Genomic DNA, 17,500 nt, shown 5'->3' with positions numbered 1-17,500 from the left:
TTTTTGTTTTTGGTTTTTTGAAAAGATATACATACATATACTAAACAATTATTGGATGAGGTTGAGCATGATATCATGAATTATCAAAACCGAGGTCTGTGTTAATTCATGATATCATGCGAAAACCGAATTCAATAATTGTTTTATTATACATTTTCACATAATTCATCCTCAAAAACAGAAGCGAAGCGTTCAGCCATTTTGTTTCTGAGGAGAACACTCCAAGGGGCTTAGTAACCAGGCAGACGTTGAACTTGACATGATAAATGTAATATCTGCAGCAGATATTACATTTATCATGTCAAGTTCACAAGCTATTGTGAATTGATTGAATGCTCTCGACCAATCAGATTTTTCATATTGAGTCTGATGTATAATAATAGTGCTTATACGATTACAACAGTAACTTACAATATCATACATACAACAAAAAGCAGATCTACTAACACAAACTAAAAATTGGACCATTTTTCCGAAAAAGGCGCTGCACCGGTTTGCTTGGCATAATGGCAACACATCTTTCATTCTCTATCTTCTCCATAACAAGGGCCATGAAGTCCACAAACTGGGGGAAAATGTTGTTCAGTGCTTTCCAGTCTCCCGGCTCAGATTCAAGTAAAAATAATAGCAGACAGGAAGGAAGGAGGGCAGGGAGCTTGGTTGAGATCACCGTAACGAAGATACTGCTGCAAGAAATACAATTTCAACATTTCGAATGACATGTTTTACATAAGCCATACACACCTTTTCTTTAACATCATAGCCTAAACTAACCAAGCACTGTTGGAATTCTAAAGGCTCTAGACGCATACTTCCATCCTACAAAAAAGAAAAACAAACAAACGAGAATTTACAGCTTCCTACACCGGCTTGAGGAGTAGTTATACTTTGGAGTTATAATATCGCAAACTAACTAAACTTGTATAACTCCAGAAAGCCAGCACGGTGCTAATGAAAATTCGGCAAGAAATTGGATTTTTACTCATTTAGGCATCAAGAGTTCTAGTCTACACTCTAAAACACAACGAAGGCAGTGTCATTTTTGCAATTGAGGACGGTGCCTACTAATTCAAAGGTATTCTTGCACGGTTTACTGACTATGCGGGAAAAGCAGCTCTTAACAAGTGTTATTGAAATCCAAAACGAAAACTGGGGGTAACCAGGTATTTGTCAAAGATAATCAACCATATTTGTAACAGGCTTTAAAGTACAAAGCAATATATGGCGTTCTTTTCCAGATTGTAGCTCAATTATCTCTGAAAAATGCGTGGTTACCCCCAGTTTTCTTTTTGGATACCATGAGCACTTGCTAAGTTCTGCTTTCTCCGCATAATTTTAAACCGCGCAAAAATACCCATGTATTAGTAAGCACCACCAATAGGAAACCCCAGTATCTTGAGATGCGCAAAACGTATCCGCAATAACAATAGTAGCGCACCGTCCTTAACCATCACCTCGAATTTTTTCATGTATATCATTAATAAGTAATCACATGATTTTTCTCGTGCAATTTGGAATAAATAACCACTTGTAAATATGTTTCAAACTACAAATTGTACTCGCGCTACGGGCTCCCGCAATTTTGATCGTCTTGAAAAAAATTACTCGTGCTAATTTATTCCAAATTGCACTCGAAATCATGTGATAACCTATACCAATTGTTTTTTTGTCAGGGCCACCAAAACTAATACTTAATGACTCCAAAAAGAAATTCGTTAGCACCTTTCCGATTGTCTTGTATTGTATTGAAACCCCGCAAAATTTAGCCTACACATCTATCAGGTTAGACGGAAAATTGTACAACTCCAGGCGACTGCAAGCCGTCACCAAAGTGAAGGAGACAGTGATCAGAAACGTCCTCTTCGCCGATGACTGTGCCCTAAATGCCTCGACAGAGCCAGACATGCAGCTGCAGATGGACAAATTCTCCACTGCCTGCGACAGCCTCGGATTCACTATCAATATCAAGAAGACTGAGGTGATGTTTTAGCCCATCCCTGGAAACCAACATCAAGAACCGTCCATCATTGTCAAAGGGCAGATCCTGGAGTCAGTCGAAAACTTCACCTACCTGGGCAGCACTCTATTACACACGACCAACATTGATGCAGAGATAACAACAGGATCTCAAAAGCCAGCGGCGCATTTGAGCGACTTAGAGCGACATTCATCTGATTGGATGAATTTCAGCTTTTGCGGGATTTTCGTATACGAAGTCCGCAGGGTGACACTTGGAAGAACTATTACTTACAAATATTTGTTATCGGGTATCACATGTACCTTATCAAAATGGTTGAATGCACTTCGAAACTCCTTCATCTGTTCCTCTGTGAGCCCTTTGGAATCTCTTGTCAGTATCTATTGAAAGAAAAATAGGAATACATGATTTTCGGAGCTCTCTGTTAACTGTGCGAAATATGAAGGAATGAAAAGAAACTCTTTGAATTCATCTCTCTGCATGGAATAATGGCATCAATGTTTTTCCCAACAAAAACAATCCATTTCGATAACCAGAAAAAAAAAACTACAGTATACTTTCCAGAACAGATCTAATAATGATCATAAGTCTTCTCATTTTAAGTGTTTTGGGAAGCAGGGGATGGCGCAGTGGCGAGAGTTCTCGCCTCTCACCAATGCGGCTTGTGTTCGATTCCCAGTGTCACACGCGGGTTGAGTTTGTTGGATCCGATCTCTACTCTGCTTCGGTTGACGTATGCCCAGGACTAACAACTCATTGTTCGGTCTTCGCGGAAGTCTCTTTAGCTATCATAATTCTCAATCAACTTCAATGTCATCGTCGCTCAGCTCAATAAGTGAACTTTCCGGTGCTTCCTCCTCGACATCCGACAGCTTAACGTCAGCAAATGGGCCAGTCGCACGGGAAGCTGTTAGGGCTTGCTGCATGTATGTCAGGCAATCTTGTCCTTGGGGGTGGTCGCTTATTCTAGGCTGGGCGCTTATTAACTTTTTCTACCTTCGGGGGGGGGGGGGGGGGGAACACCTTCTTTAAAACTCTATACTCTTTACGAAGTGGGAAGAAATAACATGAACAGACGCTTCTCTCACTGATAACAACATATTTCGCTTTCCAGTACCTGATTCTCAATTTCGTTGATGTTTCGAGCAATGGCAGTAAGCAACTGTTCCCAACTGACGCGAAGAGCCTACAAATAAAAGACGATTTAATAATAATAATAATAATAATAATAATAATAATAACAATAACAATAACAATAACAATAACAATAACAATAACAATAACAATAACAATAACAATAACAATAACAACAATAATAATAATAATAATAATTCCCGATTGGTTAAAGAAGCGTGATGGGATTAAGGGCACTCGATGCTTTTTGGTGTCGGAACAATTCCTGACTAAGCTGGTCTTTGACCATTAAAGGTCTTTAAGCAAAAGGTTTGATTGAGGATGTGTCTTACTTTAGGAAGTCTCCAGGGATCTAAGGTTAGACAGTTAAGGCCTTGAGCTCTAACTGGTTTCGTAACTGTTTTAAGTACCTTCTTATTCTCCCTTTCCCCCCTTTTTCTTTCTGTGATAATATTTTAAAAAGAAGTGTTCGAAACCCCGATAAAGAAATAACACTGTGATTTTAGCTTGACCTGCCTGCACAGAAACCTTAGCACTTTTCATACACACAACAAACCAGAGTCCGATCTGTTTAGGTAAGTCATGACATCTTCAAGTTATAATGGAAAAGAGGAAAACGGTTGGCAATAGACCTCTTTAGCTTCTGGCCGCGGCGTACATAATATGCGAAAGGAACTATTTATACGAGTATAAACTCCCAGGTCAGGATAAGCCGCGGCTTGAGAAAGCCGTGAACGTAGATTTTGTATCATTTACACGGGGTGTTCGCGTCTTATGTAAGCCGCGGCTTATTTTCTCTAGTATAAACGGCCCTATTGTCTCACATCAATTCGCCTGGATCAAAATAAATGAAAATAAATGACTTGGTTTTTTGTCCGAATTGTCTTTTGGTTTGCTAGTAGGATGAAACCACTTTCCCAAATGGCGACCACTCTTACATTCTTTTGTCTTTATGTTAATCAGACCTACTGCCTTCATTCTGAAACAAAAATTCTTTTTTAATTTGCTCGTCGTAGCGAGGTTAGAAAGGCTTATTAGCATTAAAACAAAAGAATATTTTATTTGGCTGCCAATTATGAAAGAGGTCTACGCCCTTGGTAATTTCAACTTGCCTACGTTTGGGAAGCAAATGGCTCTGTGCAGGTCAAGAGTACTTTTATTGGCTTTAATCAATGCTACTTACTTCCATGGTGTATTCCGTATGAGGGTTTTCAAAAATCATTGCTTCCTGAACATCCTGTCAATAACACAAAGAGAGAAAAACAAAGGAATCATTATAATCCAACATGGTTTAAGTCTTATGTAAGATACAATTTAAACTGAATCCGACAATTTCAACAGAGCAAGATCCATTTTAGCGACGTGTGATAGTTCATGACAAGAGAAAGTGAGGGAGAGAGGGAGAGTAGGGATGTGAATTTCACAAAAGTTATTTTTTGGATCGGTAGTCTGTTTCCCGAGCCGTCCGCGACTATAAAGGATGACGTTATAGAGTTTATTTGGCAGTCGGAATCGTATTCTTCATCCAACAAGCCATTGGGTTCACTAGGAATTGTAGGATCTATCTCCAACTCCAGGATTTGAGGCAAGATAAACCAATCTCCTTGCTTCTGAAACTCGTTTTCGTCAACGAAACCGCCGCAATTCCACTCGAATTCTCTAACTTTCTGGACGTTTCCGGAAACAGAGGTGCGTTTTCGTGAGATCTAAAAGTATCCCAAGGGCTTTGACTGGGCGATTCCCTCTCTGCCTCCTTAATTTCCTCTTGTTCGGAACACGGCAGAAGTTAATCTACGAGTCCATATCATATTGCGTCACGTCGATTTCTGACTCTCACCTTTCTCTATGCTATCATCAGTCAACTTTCAATTCCAACATCTAAACACTTAATACATATTTTTCTCTTTAGGTAAATGGGAGGTTGGGGCAAACGCTGAAGAACCACGGAACACTTTGAATCACGTGGTAATATACCTTACTGAATCATTATCACTCTACTAGTGTTACTCTGTGACCCCAGTCTTCCAGCGCCAAGCATTTAAATTGGTCTCTTTGTTGACAAGGCTGAAAATTTTGTTGGTTTTTTTTTTATCGAAAGGTTCACTGTAGTAATGCAAAACTAAGAACACACAAGTTCAGGCTAATAAGAAAAGATAAACTCTGCTGGTACAAAAAAATGTGTGCAAGTGGTGAAAAGGTTTGACAAACCTGGTGAACTAATTCAAGTTCATCCATCTTTGGTTTGTGGCCAGCGACCTCTCGTTCAAGTTCTTGCGCAGCCTTCAGTTGATCCTTTAAATAAAAGACAATCTCAGAAAATTTTACCCACTTTATTAATAATTATTGCTTTCAATATACCAATCACAAACTGCTTGCAAAATAAATTAAATACCATGCTTTATCTGTACAAGAAGCTTAGTTTCAGTTTAAAATTCCAACGTACCCAATTTGGAATAGAAAAGTGTGTTATGCTCCCATTGGTCTGAAAGATTATTTATTTTGGTGCAGGGGTTTCAATATGACGATGGCAATTGGTTCGAGTAGAGTAGCAACTACATCATCCTCTGACCTAAGTAGACGACAAGTCTGTGCTGTCTGTGCTTATTGAAAGCACTGTTGGTGAATGTTGACTTGAACTTAATTTTCACGACTATCAACCGCATGTTAAGGGAACAGCTTCAACATTCTTTTTCGTAATTGTTGCGGAGCGAGCGAAGAGAGCGAGCAGCAATATATTCTGGATTCATGAGAAGAGAGGACGAATTCTCGAATTCACCACTTTTTCCCAGAAAGTATCATAATTAGCCAGAATGCACTGCGCCATTCACCAGCTTTTACCAAAATGCCTTGCATTTGAGCAGAACGCCGCCAGACACTTTAGAGAATGCTTAAGCACGAGATCCCGTAAATATTCGATGAAACAACACAAAATGATGTAAGGGTGAAAACTCACAACAAATCAAAATCTAGATTAAGTCCTCGTATACAAATCTTATTGCGAAAAGTTCTGCCACCAAATGCTTCAGTGTTTAGAAACATAATAATCAACTTCCTTACTTTACTTCATACACCCATTTTCACAATTCTGCCAAATAAACGCCATGCATTTAAGCTTCCATCCTTCAAACTTCCAAACATTGCAGGAAAAAATGAATTTGTCTCCACTGTCTTCAATCTTATAGGTTTAGTTCACAGCTCGATCCTCTGTGGGGGTTTTAACTGCGGTGGTATTGACTGGCCCAACCTTGGACTTCATCCGGAGTTTCCCACTCACATTTGCGACCGCGTCCTCCTAGAGCTCGTACATAAGTTTGGATTTGCACAACACATGAGATGGCCTACACGTCTTGGTCGAACGCTTGACCTGGCATTCTCCTCGCTACCGAACATCATTAGCGCATGCCTTGTAACTTCAGGTATTTGCGACCATGATGCCGTTCTGTTCGATGTTGACCTAACACCTTGGTATACTCCCAAGCGCCCTCACGAGATGTACCAGTGGCACAAGTGCGATCTCATGGGGCTCCTCCCTTGCGTCCTATGGAGCGTCTTATTTAGCATCAGCTCCTCAGGATAACACCATTGAAGAAAACTGGTCGATTATTGCCAAGTGCATTGTGGAGGCCACCTACAACTTTGTTCCTAATAAGATGTCCAAACTGAAGCGCCACCTCCCTTGGGTTAGCCCAGCCATTAAGCGCTCTTTGAACACGCGGGACCGTGCTCGCAAAAAAGCCAGGCGCATGGGAAAAGAGCAACGTCTAAACACCTATAAGCGACTTCGCAATGTTACCTCCGAGCGTCTCCGTTCTGCGCATGACAGATATCTCCACGAGGTGATGGGGGGTGTGGTTCAGGATCGAAGGAGCGGCCCGCGAAACTACTGTAACATTAGGCGCGCCTGGTCTTACCTGAAGTTCTTAAGGACGTAGTCTACTGGAATTCCAACCTTGTTATCATATGGTAAAGTCTGCACTTTTAACAACGCAAAAGAAGAGGCGCTACGCAAACACTTCGACAGTGTATTCACAACAGAGAGAATGGACACGATTCCACACCTTCCAGCGTCCTCTTACAGTGACATTCCTGAGATCACGTTCACAACATCTGGCATCCAGAAGCAACTTGAAGCCGTTAGACCTGACAAGGCCTGTGGTCCAGACCTTGTTCCTGCTAGAATCCTAAAGGAAGCCGAAGCAGAACTTGCTCCTGTTCTTACGAGCCTTTTCCAACAATCGTATGACTCTGGATCAATTCCATCGGCATGGAAGGATGCAAATATATCTGCTATTTTCAAGAAGGGAATACGGTCAGACCCTACCAACTATACACCGGTGTCGCTTACATCTATTGTCTACAAAGCCATGGAGCATGTGGCGTGTAGCCACATGTCTCATCACCTAACAATCAACTTCATCATCTGCCCACATCAGCACAAATGATGGGTTCCTGCGGCGATTGTCCTGCGAGATTCAACTGGTTACAGTTATTCACGACTGGGCTAATTTTCTTAACCACCATGGTGTGATGGACGTGATATTTTTGGACTTTGCAAAGGCCTTCAATTCGGTCCCCCACGAAGGTGTCCTCTTGAAAGCTTATCATTATGGTTTTGGTGGAAAGCTCCACGCCTGGCTCAGGTCCTTCCTCGCAGGCCGAAGGCAACGGGTTGTTGTCAACGGGACACCCTCAGACTGGTCGCCTGTTGTGTCTGTCGTGCCCCACGGCACTGTACTCGGCCCTACCCTCTTCTTATTATTTACTAACGACCTGCCTGACACCATTTGCTCTAATTATAACATGAGGTTATTTGCGGATGACTGTGTGTTATACCGAAGTGTCAACTCAGTCAGAAACCACCACGATCTTCAAAATGACCTTTTGTGTTTGGCAAGATGGGCTGCAACCTGGCAAATGTCTTTCGCCCACAAGAACACTCAAGAAGTCCCCTTCGGTGTTCCAGTATACCCTGTGCAACGTCCGCTTGAGGGGGTCTCCTACCAGAAATGCCTTGGTGTGGTCATCACTAGCACCCTGAACTGGAACTCCCAGTGCGAAGAGGTCAAGAAAAAGGCTAACAAGATCCTAGGTGTGCTCCAGCGCAATTTATTATGCAGCAGTACCACCATCAAGGAGCACGCCTACCTTACCCTTGTGAGACCCTTTGTGGAATATGCCACCCCAGCATGGTCCCCTTATACACCAAAAGGGATCACCATCGTCGAATCGATGCAGCGACGTGCGGCCCGGTTTGCCCAACAATACTACCGTCAAACCAGCAGCGACAGCGAAATGATCGACAAACTCGGATGGGAATCCTTAAAAGTCTGTAGGGAACGGAAGGACTTAGAGCTGTTCTATAAGATCCATTACAATTTGGTGGACATCGTCTTTCCCATTGAAATCGTCCCTGGCTCCTTGCGAACCAGGGGTCACGATTTAAGATACAGGCAGCTAGCGTGCGCAGTAAACCCATTTAAGTTCTCCTTCTTTCCGTGCACAATTCCATCATGAATAGCCTTCCAAGCTCAGTAGTCAAGGGCAACGACCTGGTGGCCTTTAAGGCGGGTTTTGAAATTTGATTGCTGCCACCCATTGCCAGATTAAATTGTATTTAATTGTTATTAAAAGATTAAAGATTAAAGTTCAAAAACAAAATGGCACGGTGCCAAAAGGGCCAAGTGTCGTCTGACGTGACATCTTGACCTAGCCGACTGTAACGAAAAGCGATGGAGCACGTTCACAATGGAACGCGATACAGATCTTGTACCCCAATACACTCTCAAACGGAAATTCATAGAATCATACAAGAATATTTTCAGCCTAATAGCGGCAGAAAATTAAGAATATGAATTCAGCCTAGGCTGGAAAAACAAGATTCTTATTAAAAAAGTGTACATGAATCAGTAGAAACAGAATGTTCCTCAGCATTACCAGAGCAAGTTTCAATCGACTGTCGTAAAACCAAAACCAAAGTAATTACTTTGGCCAATCAAAAAGAACGGAAACAATCCAGTAAACCAACCAAAACTCGAGGTAATTACATGTAGCCGACACAAAACGCGGCAAAATGTGTACGCGCGAGCCACGATTGGTTTTGGTTTCACTTCTGATTGGTTGCAAAAGTGGCGCGAGAACTTTAAACCAATCACCGAGTGAAGTAATGCAAAACCAAAGCAATTCGCTAATTACTTTCGACACTCGATTGAAAACCGCTCTATTTGTTCGATACACTAATTATATTCAGTCAAAGATCTAGCCAACAACACACCTCTAGGGGACCTTCCATAGTCAGAGCTATTGATCGCAATTTTTGCTCAGGTCTCTTGATCCATTCTCCAACAACATTAGCTTTATTTGCAAACTCAACACGAAGCGTTTCATTTCCTATTGTTAGTCAAGGAATAAACACTTGATTGCAAAATGACCTCCGCTGTAAACTCAAATAGTCTGAGATTATCTAGCATATCACGTTCCAATTTTCAGAGATAGCTCATTATGAGATGCACTTTCAGAGTACAGACTTGATGCCAAGAAGCAAAACGTTCCTTCTTGTTTTGGCTCAATCCTGGAGTGGATGAGGCATTAATTTGATGGAACACTTACAGATGTATATGGAAGTTGCAGGGTGCGAACGGGAGTGAATTTACATTTTACATTTCCTCTTTAGAAAGAGTCTAAATTGATTTGGATGGATCCCAGGTACAAATGTGCAAAGGTAAGGAATACTGTGTAGTGTAATATATAAGTTAACATCAAATCACAATTTTGCAACTTCTAAAAATTTGCAACATGGATTATTTCCAACAGCGCATGCCTCTTCCTCCAATTATTCCTTTCATAATTGCTTCAAGCCAATTGGCCACAGTTGCTTTACAATTTTAGTACCAAGGAAATGATATATGAAATCATATATTGAACTGCGGATGTGAAAGCAAGTGAAGCTATGATCCTCGCAGTTATGAACGCAATTTTAGCAATTGCGTAGAGAAGCCCGAAATTTGCAGGAATTCAACGGGGTTTGGACTTGTGACCTAGCGATGCCGGTGCGACGCTCTAACAGTCATAGCTCAGTTGGTTAGAGCGTCGCACCAGCGTCACGAGGTCACGGGTTCAAACCCCGTTGAAGTCCTGAATTTTCAGGCTTCTCTACGCAATTGCTAAAATTACGTTCATAACTGCGAGGACCGCAGCTTCACTTAATTTTAGTACTGTTGTCACTCAACACTATCTCTTCATCAAGGTATGACATGATTATTCCATTTCCAGTTCTCTTTTCACCCAGGTCAGTGTTTTTCCCATTTAGATCAGTTAGTGGTTTTTGTGTTATTTGGCACCATAATGCCAGATCTGCAAATTTACAGGTGTTATCTACTTAGAATCTACTGCTACCTTAGTATCTATCTTGGTACCTAACGCTGTTTACTGATAACAGCAATTAAAGCTTGTTTTCAGACGCATTTCTTGTAGGCCCATAGGCAAATTATAAACATGTAATGATGGCCAAATAAAATTTCTCTGTTTTAAACTAAATGGATCTTTCCAGATTTGCAAGAATGAGAAAAACATTTCCATTTTCATATGTGACGAGTAACAGGATTCTAGGAAATTAATAGACACCAAAGGAACTATGAATTGGGAAAGAAAAGAAGAATATGAAATGGTCTGTACACCCCTATTTCAACGTTAAGATGAATTTTTTACGAAATGCAAGCAATCTATTTGCAAGAAAATTTGAAATTTTATTTCAAATCTTCTTGCTCAAAAGTCATGAAAGTGTGATAAAGGATACGTTCCTGTCTGCCTTTTTCACTTCTGAGAAGTTCATCTCTCTTGGGTACCAAACTTTGCACTTCATCCCAGGCTAAAGATATTTCCTGACACAGAGCAAATTTAGATCATATAGAACTCTTAAATGTGACTAAGAAATGGCCTCAAAATCAGCTTCAGCATCGTGTTTCGTCCACCATTAGGTTGGTCAATATCCACTACAAAACAGAAGATAATGCCTGGCCGACTAGTGAGACACAGCTAATGCGAGTATCAATCGACAACATACTGTCAGTAGTTACCGCTATATTTGATATCCTCACCTCCTTTGTTAGACTTGTGTATGGGTTTTCATGAACACCCTTTTCCTCTATTTTAAGACTTATGTTCATTATAGCATCAAACTCATTTTGCGCAGCTGGCATATTTTCTTTGAACACCCGGTGAGCATCCTGCAGTTCCTGTGATATCAAGACAAACAAGACAGTAAGTGAACTGGCCAGTAAAAAATAATTATTATGATCAGGATATTGTAACATTTCAACTGCCTTGTAGTTTAGTAACAATAGCAATAACAATAATAATAATAAAAAGCCATGTCCCCAAAGGTTTAGTTTAGGACGTACATGTAGGCTGCATCAAAAAGTCACATGAGTTTGAGCGTAAAGTCTTGCAACTTTTTAACTTTATACTTGGGCTGGACAAAATAAATCCAACATTACAGCATAGTTAACTATTACGGCATGTACAACCTTAATTTACTGGAAAATACAGCAACATGTTAACTGTTGGTTACAAGATAATCAAAACATCTAAAGGATTCACTTACAACTATCTCTTCCACTGTGTGCACACTAAACATGTCCATCAAATCTTCCCGTGCACTTTCCAGCCAGTTGTTATAAGGCTTTCAAAAGGTAAATGAAGTTTTTGTTAGTAACAACTCAGAATTAAGAACACAAACATAGCAGGAAAGTCACCAATTCACAGGGTTAGAATAGTGTTGCATATCACTTCTGATGCACTATCAGGAAAACCAAAAAGAACTAAAGAAACAGCATGTGAATCTAGGTTAGATCCTGAAACCCAATTTTTTTGTAAATTTAAAGCAAACTCACAGCTGCTCTTTTTGCAAACTCTAGTAGCAAAGAGTCAACGTCCTGCAGTACTGCCAAACGTGCCTAAAAGAAATCAATAAGAAAAAGTTAAACATGAAGCACTACTCTGTATATGGTTGTAAGCAAAAATATTATTTTTTCTTACAAACCTCAATCTTGGATCGACGCTCCCGTGTGAAATGTCCAAGCTTTGCCCACTCATCACAAATGTACTGAAACACAACATTCCACAAATATTCAACTCTAACTAAAGTCAAGGCTCACATTGCAACCAGGTTGAAAAGCAGCCGTAGTTTGATACTAAACGTACTCTGATTGAAGAAACTAGAAGGCAGTTGTATTGTCTTTTTAAAACAAAGCCTTTTTTCTCGTATAGTTTGTTGGCCCTTTTTAGTCTTTGTAAGTTTTGTATTCCTTTCATAGACCGAATGCATAAATGGTGGCCAAAAAAATTTTTCTTTTGTTTATTTGCTAATTAGACTCACTAGCCTCATAGGCATGTACAAAATACAAACGAAATGTTGCTTGAGAGCGAGGCTATTGAGTCTAATTAGTACATAAACAAAAGAAGCCCATTTTTTCAAGAGCCCAGAATTAATTAATTCCAGCTGGGATCATATTCACAAGAAAGTGAGGATGAATCAAGTAAGGCGCCCGCTCAGGCTACTTGTTCAGAAATTTGGTCGCCCGCGTTCACAAATAAGGTGCCCAAGGGGACCAGGTGACCGTGAGGCAGCAACCTTGAACTATGTTCAACGTTCAACACTTTTTTCATTTAGGGTAATTTGCTTAAATCCTCTGTACACTTTAACCCACTGACTGCTAAGAGAGAGACTTTACTCTGTCTAAGGTCAGATGATTAATAATTTTTACTCATCAATGGGAGTGGTTTAGAAGCCAATGAGTTAACAAACTCTACATCCACTCAAAAACCCTAAGTCCCCTTGATGATATTTAATACCCTTTCATTAGTGGTTTTTTTTTTTCCAAATAGCCGTCTTGACATGGTGGTTGGCCCTATAGCACTGCAAACATCCAACCAGAAGTATTTCTTTAACCCTAAGAAATTCATGTAGCCATGTGCATATACTGTAGCGTAGGGTTCTGGCAAGGGTTAAAGGGACACTACAGGATATTATGACATCTGCACAATGTTAAAGAACCTCATGCAGATACATGACAACCACAGAACTTTTGCTACTAAGTGAACATCCTTAAGAATGCAGAAATTACAGTGAATCAATTTTTGATTTCATGAGCAACTGAATATTCTTTACCATGAGAAGCAATAATATTTTAGTTTTGTTCCCATGCTATATGCAAGCATTACTAATCTTATGATTGACGCAAATGCAGTGTGAGGAGTTGTTTGTACGTCACGGCAAGCTTGGTTTATTTTGGTGTCTAGATCCGCTGATTAGGTCGCTGAGGAGGTTGAATCAAATACATGCAACAAAAACGAGCACGTGGATCATTCTTTGTCAATATATCCTTGACAGTTGCACTTCTGCGAAAATTGATGGAAAAACTTGGTCTTTCATAAAGATCTTGTTTTCCTCTCTTGTTTAAGTACTCTTCAGTCAAATTCCTTGTCATGTGAAAAACTTACATTGTCCTTCCTCATTTTTTTCCTGTTTGCTGGTTGGGATCTTAGACGATCAGCAGAGGTTGATTGTATCAACTGCAGGGAGCCAGGGAGCTCTAATTTTAGATCACACCAATTACCATAAATCACTGACATTTACCTGACATCTTTCATTGATAGAATCCACTTTACTGTAACCCAGTGCACTAGAAGGAACGTAAGGATGAGATGAAATTATTATTCCACAGAATAAATTATAATGCTTGAAAGTATTTCATACAGCTGGTCTGCCTCCCACCAACTTAAACTATTAAATTTAATTATCTCAAACAGGAAGTGGCATTTTCTATTTATTGCTGATACACAGCCAACAGTTTCATTAGATTACCTTACTGTAAGTTTCAGTTTGGTTGACAAATAATTATTGATTCAATATTGAACAATCAAAAGTAAAGGAGCTGGATTTTGTTCACTCTTTTCTTGCTTCTCAAGTAATATACAATTTCTTGACAAAAAATGCACTCTGTACATGACCATTAACATGACATTCTGATACTAAACACAAATTATGTTGTTGTCCACTTCCTCTGCCATCTGAAATCACCCCCTGTTCCACATGGTTACCTTGCCTCTCTTAAAATTATATATTTTCATCTTTGGTTGTAGTTGTACAAAACAAAGTTCTATCCTATGAGTGACGCACATTAAGCGAGAAGGTGAAGATTCAAACAAATTGTTCTCAGAAAAGAAATGAGAGTTTCTCAAAATAATGGTCAGAGAAAGTCAAACATTAACATCAACAATACTTACTTTAGTTCCTGAGCGATTGCCACAATCTGTTCAACTCTATCTTGATGAGCTGCTAAGTCGCTTTCAAATGCTTCATGTTTCTTCGTTAGCGCCTGAAAAACCAGTTACCTGATTGAAGTTAAAACGCTGCTAAGCAGTCCACAATATTGATCAATACCCTTTGCCTTGCATTAAGACCTTTTTACTAACTGTATTATATGTTACAGCTTGCCTGCACATCAGTGTGGGGCCAGGGCCAGGCCTAAAATTAATATCATTATTAAAGCTAAGAAGACAAAAATGTTGGCAGTTGGTTTGATTAAAAGATTCTGTCTTTAATTACTTCAATTTGTGGAAACAGGTAGTGCAAGTTAGTGATGCTTCTCATTGGCTGTCAGTACTTATTGATACCACTCTAAAATCCCATATTTGGTTGTACAATATTGTACGTGTATATGGGACCCTTCCCAGGAAAAAAAGAGTACTAGGTTTACCTAAATAGTGTTCCTGTCCTATCCGAAAAATGTGTACAAGTGATATATAATTGGTTGCTAACTTTAATTTTTTTCACCTTTTTATCATGTTTATGGTGGAATATTTTTCTGGATTTCACTGTCTTAAGTGGAGTGATCAGGAGTCACAGTTTGGAGGAATGTTCAGAAATATGTTTGTTCGTCATCTCTGTCTCGAAAGACAATGGAAATGTCAGTTTGCTGCAACTGTGACTGTAAAGTCCATTATTCTAGAATGGCAGTCTCTGTTACAGTTACTGCATTAGTGAAGGGTGTTGGTACCAAGGGTACTGAAGCTACTCTCGCTCTCTGTTGCTCCCTTCTGTCATGCCACTGCTGTTCCCTCCTGGCCTCTTCTCTCTTTGCCCCTGTCTGCACCAGTTGCTGCAGTCAACTGTGGCTGCTTCCCATGAGTCATGTGCCCCCAGACCCCCCAAGGAAGTTTTTAAAATAGACCACTCAGAAACACTGTTTCCAGTGTTTCTGGAAGCCAAGAATCAGTTTCCCACACAAGGCTGAAGTTCACTCAAATTCTCGTTAAAAAGTAAGTATAAAATAATTAATTATAACAAAAAATAAAACAAATCCCTCAAATATTGGCATCAGAGTACCAGACATGGAATGGGAAACTACCGGACTAAACGTCCCACCTGCTGCCTCAAATGAAAACCCTGCAGGAGGAAGTGACCCATAATGGTTGGATAGAACGCTTTAGGCCCCTAAGCTGCAGCCCAGAAGAGTCAACTGAGTTGTATAAGAGACAATTAAGTAACCCATTGACTCCAAGGAGATTTTACTCTGTCTAACAACAGACGATTTTACTCATCAATGGGGGAATCAATGGGCAAGGATCACTTATTTCTTTCATCTAAAACCTGCAAAGCCACACCCCTAACTTCCAAGCATGATTTTGGAAAAAAATAAGAACTCCAAAAAAGCACTCTTGTAAAAAAAGTTGTGAACTGCAGCAACATTAACAAGTTAATAAACTTTGAAAATACATTTTAAAAGCTTCTTTTTAATCAATTTCCCTATTCCCTGTGACTGACAACAGTTGTCTTCATTGCTTAAGCCCACAGTTGAAATGAAAACGATAGAATTGGAACGAAAAAAGTGCAGGAGAATGATGCAAAACGTTTACTTGATAACCACGCAGTCATTTAATGAGGGACGTTTGGACATAACAATGTTCACTTTGGCATAAGCTGTGCAAGGATATCTTGTTAATCAAGACATATGGAAGCCATTGATCAGAGAAAAACTTGTTGCTAAACGAGAGTTTAACAACTTCATGAACAAACACGTTGTGAAAGTAGTGAGGGGCAATGAAATGGTCAGCCATTTGCCTCGCGAGTTCTCCCGAATAGCGTGGTATTTTCTTACAAGTAGTGGAGAAATCAGTGTTGAGGTGAACGGTCATAGACAACATTGCAAGCAGCTATGCGGAGGAATGGAGATTCCATGCCAATTAGAGTTAAACTGCTCAAACAAAGTGCAAATGAAACGCTTGCAGGTTTAGAACCTAAAGATGCAAACAAACGGCTCCTTTACGAGCCACCACTTGTAAGCACCGAAAGCAGTGGTCAACAACACGTTTCAACATGTTTAATCTTTAGTTACTGAAGCTTTTCAGTGACTCAAGTCGCACCCGCAATTTTTGGCCCAAAACTTAAGCAAAAAGGAGTGGCTCATACAAAAGTTTTTATGGTATTTAATTCAATATAATTAATTAATTTACTTGTGCCATTCTGCCATTCAAGAAATTGAAACTTGGCAGTGCTAACTAAAGGCTACTGTCCTGAAAAATCAAACTGTAAAAAGAGAGCACTGCACCATAATAAGTATGTGGTACCAACAGCCGACAGAAAGTGCCCACTACATGTACTTCAATGAGAAGTCAGCTACTTTTTCCCTAAACTGAAGTAATAAAGACAGATTCTCGCAAACCTAAGATTGAAATTCATTTTGACAACAGTCAGTTACTCTACTCAAACCAACCCCAACTTCAATTTCATTGAAACCCCTGACCTTGAATGCACAATTAAGATAGCCACTCTCTTACCAATACATCAGCCAGAGTAGCATTCTCTAGATCATCCTTTTGCAGCATTTCAATTTTGCCCGCTGTCCAAGCTTCATGAATGTTGCACTTGTGTTGAAATTTCTCAGCCAAATGATCCAAGCGCTCCATTCTGCCGAAACAAAAACATACTTAAACTATTGTCTTTTTCTCTCACTTTATTTACAAACAAATCATGTACAAACAATAGCATGGTAACCCAAAGTTAGCATAGCTATTTGAGGCAGGCCACTTAGACTACATCAATATTATTGGCTCTCACAACAAGATAAACAGAAACACACTTGGAAATCATTGACAGGCATTACTATGGAGGTATATCTACGACAAAATTCAATGATCAGTTTTTGAAATAAAATCGCCCAAATCATGAATGCATTAATCCAAAGCTGAATGGCAACAAGCCGATTCTGCAAATAGTCATGTTTTTGCATTAGACAGGTCTAATCTTAGTGATGTACCGTAAACGTCTGTGTATAAGCCGCATACGTAGATAAGCTGCACCCCCGATTTGGAAGCGCAGAATTTGGAAAA

At 39.9% G+C, this 17,500-nt stretch overlaps 1 protein-coding gene across 1 annotated transcript in view; it reads right to left on the bottom strand.

Annotated features, from left to right (window-relative positions):
- LOC138026712 (alpha-actinin-1-like) overlaps positions 1-17,500 on the bottom strand; it is a 57,917-nt gene that overhangs the window by 4,940 nt on the left and 35,477 nt on the right. The window contains exons 12-25 of the mRNA XM_068874160.1: positions 16,949-17,078; positions 14,396-14,487; positions 13,746-13,791; positions 12,150-12,212; positions 12,001-12,063; positions 11,712-11,789; positions 11,206-11,343; positions 10,905-10,989; positions 9,384-9,499; positions 5,321-5,404; positions 4,296-4,349; positions 3,096-3,164; positions 2,281-2,358; positions 745-819 (exon numbers count right to left, since the gene is read on the bottom strand). Of these exons, the coding sequence (XP_068730261.1) occupies positions 745-819; positions 2,281-2,358; positions 3,096-3,164; positions 4,296-4,349; positions 5,321-5,404; positions 9,384-9,499; positions 10,905-10,989; positions 11,206-11,343; positions 11,712-11,789; positions 12,001-12,063; positions 12,150-12,212; positions 13,746-13,791; positions 14,396-14,487; positions 16,949-17,078 (1,171 nt within the window). The remainder of the gene's footprint in view (positions 1-744; positions 820-2,280; positions 2,359-3,095; positions 3,165-4,295; positions 4,350-5,320; positions 5,405-9,383; positions 9,500-10,904; positions 10,990-11,205; positions 11,344-11,711; positions 11,790-12,000; positions 12,064-12,149; positions 12,213-13,745; positions 13,792-14,395; positions 14,488-16,948; positions 17,079-17,500) is intronic.

The sequence above is a fragment of the Montipora capricornis genome, chromosome 12, assembly GCF_036669925.1.
Source record: "Montipora capricornis isolate CH-2021 chromosome 12, ASM3666992v2, whole genome shotgun sequence".
NCBI lineage: Eukaryota > Metazoa > Cnidaria > Anthozoa > Scleractinia > Acroporidae > Montipora > Montipora capricornis.
Note: the sequence above shows the minus strand (reverse complement) of the source record. Positions and strands in the feature narration are given on the sequence as shown.